This window comes from Penaeus vannamei, chromosome 3, assembly GCF_042767895.1.
Source record: "Penaeus vannamei isolate JL-2024 chromosome 3, ASM4276789v1, whole genome shotgun sequence".
Classification (NCBI taxonomy): Eukaryota; Metazoa; Arthropoda; class Malacostraca; order Decapoda; family Penaeidae; genus Penaeus; species Penaeus vannamei.
Window position 1 is genome coordinate 1,064,211 of NC_091551.1, and position 7,500 is coordinate 1,071,710.

The window sequence follows — 7,500 nt, forward strand, 5'->3', positions numbered from 1 at the left end:
CGCTGACTGAGGAGTTGATCCGTTCAAAAGGTTAAAAAATATGGCGTAGTTCAACCAGCCATAAAAATAGATATTGACAACTTTATTTACTTCCATCCAAGAGGAGAGAGAAGGGAGGAGAGGGAGGCGAGGAAGGCAATTCACAAGGGAAAGGAATGAGAGGATGTCACCCTGGGGGAACAGAAATGGGGCACACAGGGGAAGAGAGGAGAGGAGGAGGGAGGGAGGGGTCCCCACGAGGGAAGGGAAAGGGGGGAGAGAATACACAAAGAGAATAAGATAAGAAGACATCACAAAAAAAAAAAGAATGAGAGAGAGAGAGAGAGAGAGAGAGAGAGAGAGAGAGAGAGAGAGAGAGAGAGAAAGAGAGAAAGAGACTGAGAGAGAGAGAGAGATAAACAAAGAGAGAGAGAGAAAGAGAGAGAGAGAAAGAGAAGAGAAAGAGAGAGAGAAAGAAAGATAGAGAAAGAGAAGAGAGATAGAGAAAGAGAAGAGAAAGAGAGAGAGTGGAGAGGAAGAGAGGTGACACAGCCCACAGGGAAAGAGAAGGGAAGATATGAGAGGCACAGGAGAGGGGGGAGGGGGGGAGGGCCACCAGAGTGCCACGGGGGCTTTTCAAAACCTTCAAACGCCCTTCTGTTATCTACGACTTCCGCCCGCGAATGCAATGGGCGTGGGTGGCGGGGGGGGGGGGGGTGAAGGGGGAGGGGGGGGGGGGTATGTTGGATGTTAGTAGGAGTTAATGTATAATGTTGGTGTTTTTTTTTTTCTTTTTTGTACTAATGTCGTGGTTGTTAATGTGGCGAGAGTAAAATTATTGTTTGTTATTATTATTATTGTTGTTGTTATTATAATTATTGCTATTATCACCATCATTATTATTAAGATTTTTATTATTATTGTTATTGTTATTGTTATTATTATTATTATTATTATTATTATTATTATCATTATTATTATTGCTATTATTATTATCTTCATCATCATCATCGTCATCATTATTATTATTATCATTATTATTATCATTATTATTATCATCATTATTGTTATCATCATTATTGTTATTATCATTATTATTATTATTATCAATTACTGATGTTGTTGCTATCATTGTTATCATTAATATCATCCATTTATACTTATCACCATTCTTCATCATTATCATTTACTTTGTTATTATTCTCTTTACTGATCTTGTTAAGGTTAAAAGTATCATTTTGATGGTGATGTTGGCCATTATTAGTACTGCTTTTGTCATCACCATCATCACCACCAAGACATCATTACCACCGCCTCATTCTCAATCTCCCTCATTTTTTTCCCATTTTTCCTCATATTTTCTCATTCTCTCTCGCTTTCTCCCTTTCTCCATCATTTATTCGCGGATTTCCTCATACTCCCTCACATTCTCTCATTTCCCTTGAATTCCAAACACGTTTTCACTCATTTCCCCTCATGTTCCTTTGATTAACCTCACAATACCTCTTTTTACCTTATTCTTCCTCTCATTTCCCCTCAATCTCCCTCACAGTTCTCCTTTCTCCCTCTCATATTCCTTCATATCCCCCCAACAGCTCATTCTTTTTTTCATTTCCCCTCATTTTCCATCAGTCTCTCATATTTCCCTCACATATCACTAAACCTCCCTCTTACATTCCCTAATTTCCCTCAACTTTCCTCACATTTCCCTCAACCTCTCATATTTCCCCTCAACTTTCCTCACGTTTCCCTCAACCTCTCATATTTCCCCTAAACTTCCCTCAACCTCTCATATTCCCCCTCAATTTCCTTCCCATTTCCCTCAACTTCTCATATTTCTCCTCAATTTCCCTCAACTTCTGTTTTCCCCCGTCAGTTCCCCTCAACGCCTCATATTTTCGCTAAACTTCCCTCATATTTCCCCTAAACTTCCCCCAACTTCCCTCAACCTCTCATATCCCCCCTCAATTTCCCCTAAACTTCCCTCGCATTTCCCTCAACCTCTCATATTCCCCCTCAATTTCCCCTAACTTCCCTCAACCTCTGATATCCCCCCTCAATTCCTCCTAATTTCCCTCAACCTCTCATATTCCCCCTCAATTTCCCCTAACTTCCCTCACATTTCCCTCAACCTCTCATATTTCCCCTAAACTTCCCTCAACTTCTCATATCTCCCCTCAATTTCCCCTAACTTCCCTAAACTTCCCTCTCATTTCCCCCAACCTCTCATATCCCCCCTAACTTCCCTCAACCTCTCATATCCCCCCTCAATTTCCCCTAACTTCCCCCTGTCCCCCCGCAGTGCCGCCCCGCCTGAGCACCGAGCAGACGGAGCTGCGCCTGAAGGAAGGACAGAGCGGCGTGGTTCTCGAATGTTCCCTGGACGTGGGCGACGACCCCATCTCCTTCCGCTGGCTCAAGGTAGGTCGAGAGAGAGAGAGAGAGGGGGTGGGGGTGATGTGTGTGTGTGGGGGGTGGGGGGGTGGGGGGAGAGGGTGGGTGATGTGTGTGTGGGGGGGGGGGGTGGAGAGGGGGGGTGATGTGTGTATGGGGGTGGGGGGTGATGTGGGGGTGGGGGTGGAGACGGGGGTGATGTGGGGGTGGAGAAGGGGGGGTGATGTGTTTGTGGGTGGGGGGTGGGGGTGGGGTGGAGATGTGTGTGTGAGGGGGTGGGGGGTGGAGAGGGGGGTGATGTGTGTTTGGGGCTGGGGGGGTGGGGGTGGGGGTCGGGGGTGGAGAGGGGGGGTGATGTGGGGGTGGGGGTGGGGGGTGGAGAGGGGGGTGATGTGTGTTTGGGGGTAGGGGTGGAGGTGGAGAGGGGGGGGTGATGTGTGTGAGGGGGTGGAGAGGGGGGGGTGATGTGTGTTTGGGGGATGGGGGTTGGAGAGGGGGGGTGATGTGTGTGTGTATTCGTATATTTCTTTGTTTTTTATATTTATACATATAATTATGTATACACACATAATATATATATATATATATATATATATATATATATATATATATATATATATATATATATATATATATATATATGTTGCAATGTATCCGTGCGTGAAATATATATATATATATATGTATATATATATATATATATATATATATATATATATATATATATATATATATGTGTGTGTGTGTGTGTGTGTGTGTGTGTGTGTGTGTGTGTGTGTGTGTGTGTGTGTGTGTGTTGTAATGTATGCATGCGTGGTTGTATATGTGTATGAAAGACACAAATATGATTTTGAAGAAAAAGATACATTCAGGTTTTCTGTTCCTCGAGATTTTGTTGTTAGTATATATATATATATATATATATATATATATATATATATATATATATATATATATATATATATATATATATATTAACAGTCGTATATTTTACTATTATCTCATACTTAAAATGAACTGAGAAGGGCTTAACTGTCATTTTTGATTTAAATTGCACATTTTACTTTATATTTTCCTTTTATAGTTTCCTTTACTCTTTTCGTGTGCTCGTATTCTTTTCTCTGCGTATTTCTTTTTTACTTCTTTCCTCTTTCTTATTCTTTTCCTCCTCCTTCTTCCACTCTTTCTCTTCCTCCTTCATTCTTTTCTTCACTTCTTCCTCATTTTGCTCTCTCTCCTTCACCTCTTACTCTTCTTTCGTCTCCATCTTCGCCGCTTTCTTCTCTATCTTCTCTCTTCGTTCCTCCTTCACTTCTTCCTCCTCTTCCCCCACATCTACTTCCTCCTACGCCGCCTCTCTCTCTCTCTGTCTCTCTTTCTCTCTCTCTCTCTCTCTCTCTCTCTCTCTCTCTCTCTCTCTCTCTCTCTCTCTCTCTCTCTCTCTCTCCTCTCTCTCTCTCCCTCTCTCTCTCTCTCTCTCTCTCTCTCTTTCATCTTTCCTCTTTCCTCTTTCCTCTTTCCTCTTTCCTCTTTCCCTCCCTCCCTCCCTCCCTCCCTCTCTCTTTCCCTCTTTTCTTCACTCCCACCGACCCACCCACCATCACCCCATCTCAACCCCCTCTCTCCCCCTCCCTCTCTCCCCACCAGAACCACCAGTGGGTCACGGGTTCCCTCGGCTACGCGTACAGGGGCTACCGGCAGCTCCTCCTGGCCCTCCATACAATAGAGAAGCAGCATGCAGGGACCTACTTCTGCGAGGCGTCCAACGAGGCGGGGGTCCACTCCAGCTACATCCAGGTCATCGTGGGTGAGTTATTTTGAGGGGGTTGTTGGGGGTGGGTGGGGAGGCTTTGGGTTGGGGAGTTCTGTGGGGGAGAGGTTGGTGGAGAGCTTGAGTTATGGGTTATTATTATCATTTTTGGGGGGTGTGGGGGTGTGTGGGGGTAGGTATTGCTATGGTGGAAAACCTTGATTTAAGGTATACTGTATTTTTTTCCTCTTTTTTTTTGAGGTGATAATTCTTTCAATGATGGAAGAACTTGATTTAAGGTCCGTTTTAGGAAGAGCTTGGTTTAAGGTCTGCTGTGGGGGGAGTTTTTTTGCGGGTGAGGCAGGGAGAGCTTTAGTAAAGTTTATTGTCTAGTGAGAGGTAGGAAGAGAACTTTGTCAAGGTCTATTGTGGGGTGAGAGGTAGGACTTGACCCCCTCTCCTCCCCTCCTCTCTCTCCCCAGGCCCTTCCCTTCACTTATTCCATCTTTGACAAGGTCTATTGTGGGTTGGAAGAAAGTCTACCACCCTCTTCCCTCCCCCCCTCTCCCTCTTTCCCAAAATCCCTCCCTTAATCCTTCCCTTTTCCCTTAATCCTCCCATTCTTCCTGCTAATCCAATCTGGTAAGTTTATTGTTGGCAAATGCACTCTTCCACTTCATCAACTCAAAGAGGTAATTGTTTTCATGTTTTTGTTTTCTTGGCCTGTGGCTTCTTCCTCTTTTCCTTCCTACTTCTCTCCCTTCCCCCATTCTCCCTTTCCCCCTTTCCCCTCTCCATCTCCTCCCTTCTACCTCTCCATCTCCCTCTCCTCCTTTTCTTCCCATCCCTCTTCTCCCCCTCCCTCTCCCCTTTCCCTTCCCCACCTTCTCTTGGCCCCTTTCCCCTCAAGTCCTTATAAACTTAAGCAAGGTCTTGATAAATTCAGTAGAGCTCTGTTCATTCTAGAGCTTGGAAAAATAAAGATTGAGGAAGGAGAAGGAGATGCAAAAGAAAAAGATGAAAATGGGGAAGAAGAAGAAAAGAGGAGTAGAAAGAGCAGAACGTGAAAGAGAGAAAGAATAGGAAGAAAGAAAAGAAAAAAAGAAATAAGTAGAAGAGAAAAAAATAAGGCTTACATAAGGATGACAGTCAATGAAGGAAGGCAGAGACCCCAGAAGCCAATTAGAGAGAGAGACAGAGCAGGCTAGCTGTTAGATGTTAACTGGTGGCCGAAGATCCAAAAATTCTAAGAAAATTACATTAAGACTAGAAATCTCACGTCCAAGTATCATATTTCACACCTCAGAGGTGACTAGAACCTTATTTACATTTATATAAATAGATAGACAAAGTGATAGGCTGGATGGCTGGCAAACAGATAGAAAATAGACACATAAATGGATAGATAAATCTGTACCAAGGTTTAAATACCATTTTCTTTCTTTTTTTTTCTGATCGTTTTATAGTTCATTGCTCATTACCTATTTTCTTAGCCTATATCACATTCACCTCGTGCAATACCCAAAATGTGGACCATTACTTTACAGAGAGCCCAGACACCATCCGGCTGCCGGCTAGTGAACTGCCTCACACTGATGAGATTCTCAGTAAGTGCTATTTTACTGTTGGATTTTGTTTGACAAATAAGGCGCTCATTTCAGAGGGAAATAGCCTTTGAAGTTGATTTATGGGCAGGTCTTATACTTGTATGTGTGTGTGTACAGACACAAGCACACGCACACAGATACATATGTACACACACACACACGTGTGCACACACACACACACACACACACACACACACACACACACACACACACACACACACACACACACACACACACACACACACACACACACACACACACACACACACACACACAAACACAAACAAACACACAAACAAATACACACACACACACAAAAACACACTCACACAAACAAACAAACACAAACAAACAAACACACACACACACACACACACACACACACACACACACACACACACACACACACACACAAAGATAGATAGATAGATACATAGATAGATAAATACACACACACACACACACACATGTTGTTGTATATATGTATATATACATGCTTTATATATAGATATATAGTGGAAATACATATAGCAGCAGCTGGATGTATACAGATCCAACAGCAAGCATGCCGTTTTTTTTTTTTTTTTTTTTTTTTTTTTTTGTCAAACCTTAAAAATTATATTATTTCACACTGGTCAGTAAAGATGTTACATACAGTTAACGTCTATGCAATTGCATATTTACTATTTGCTACTAGAAAGAGAGACAAAGGATTTCACGTGATTAACTTCTCTCCTCCTCCTACAGGTGACATTGCCACCTCCTTCAGTGATGTCTTGGCAGAAGGAGAGTGCAAGTGCGACACCATCTTCCTCCTGCACGCCTCGACAGAAGCCCCTGCGGATACTGTGGCTGCCCAAGCCAACCTCATCCACACTATAGGGAGCACCATGTTAGTTGGGCACTGGCTGGTTTGTGTGTTTTTACCAATAACACTTCTCTTTTATGTGTGTTTTGGTTTATGTGTCCTGAAATATTTGGGTTTTCATCACTTTTTGCAGCTCAGTTTGGTTAAAAGGATGATTGTTTGATTTGACTCTTTATTAAATATTTTTGTCATGGCAATGGATTTACTAGAATACTTCTGGCTTCAATTTCTTTAAGATTCCTCTTGAAATAGTTATCATACACAATGACAAAGCAATCAACACCACACAGATCTAAATATCCATGACCTAGACCTGCAATTCCATCCTCTCCAACAGAATATCAGATACGATGCGTGTAGGACTCGCCATGTACTCGGACCACGTCACTCAGAAGCTGTCTCTAGGGATGGGCATCCACCACTGCGCCCTCAGGGATGCCTTCAAGGACCTGTCACACCCAAGGTTCCCGACACGCCTCGAGCCAGTTCTCAGGGAGACTTTCAAGAAGTTCAAGAAGTCCAAAGCACCTTGCAAGGTCTTGTGTAAGTAGGACATGATTTATATTTTATTTTTTTTATATTAGTTGAAGGCAGAAATTACATTTGTCAGTTTCTTGCTGTATTAGGAAATTGGACATTTTGAATCAAAGAATTATTGTATTTTTATACTGGATGTGATATTCTCAGAAGGGATGAGTGTGGTGTTCATTTTACTTGAGGGAGGAGGAGTGGGAGACTGATTTTTTAAAAGTTATTGCTGTGAGAAGTGAACAATACATTGGATTTTAATGGTGTGTTAATGGACGGTACTGTTAGAGAAAATTGGATTGGCATTTTCTAAAGTATTTTTGGGGGAAAATGAACATTCTATTTTTTACTCTTTGTTGCAAAAAAAATACTGC

General features: G+C 42.6%; 1 protein-coding gene across 1 annotated transcript in view; it reads left to right on the plus strand.

The window, feature by feature from the left end:
- The window catches only part of LOC113806552 (uncharacterized), a 21,835-nt gene that overhangs the window by 4,495 nt on the left and 9,840 nt on the right, over positions 1 to 7,500 (plus strand). The window contains exons 2-6 of the mRNA XM_070139549.1: positions 2,282 to 2,400; positions 4,021 to 4,180; positions 5,671 to 5,730; positions 6,478 to 6,622; positions 6,936 to 7,141. Coding sequence (XP_069995650.1) covers positions 2,282 to 2,400; positions 4,021 to 4,180; positions 5,671 to 5,730; positions 6,478 to 6,622; positions 6,936 to 7,141 — 690 coding nt within the window. The remainder of the gene's footprint in view (positions 1 to 2,281; positions 2,401 to 4,020; positions 4,181 to 5,670; positions 5,731 to 6,477; positions 6,623 to 6,935; positions 7,142 to 7,500) is intronic.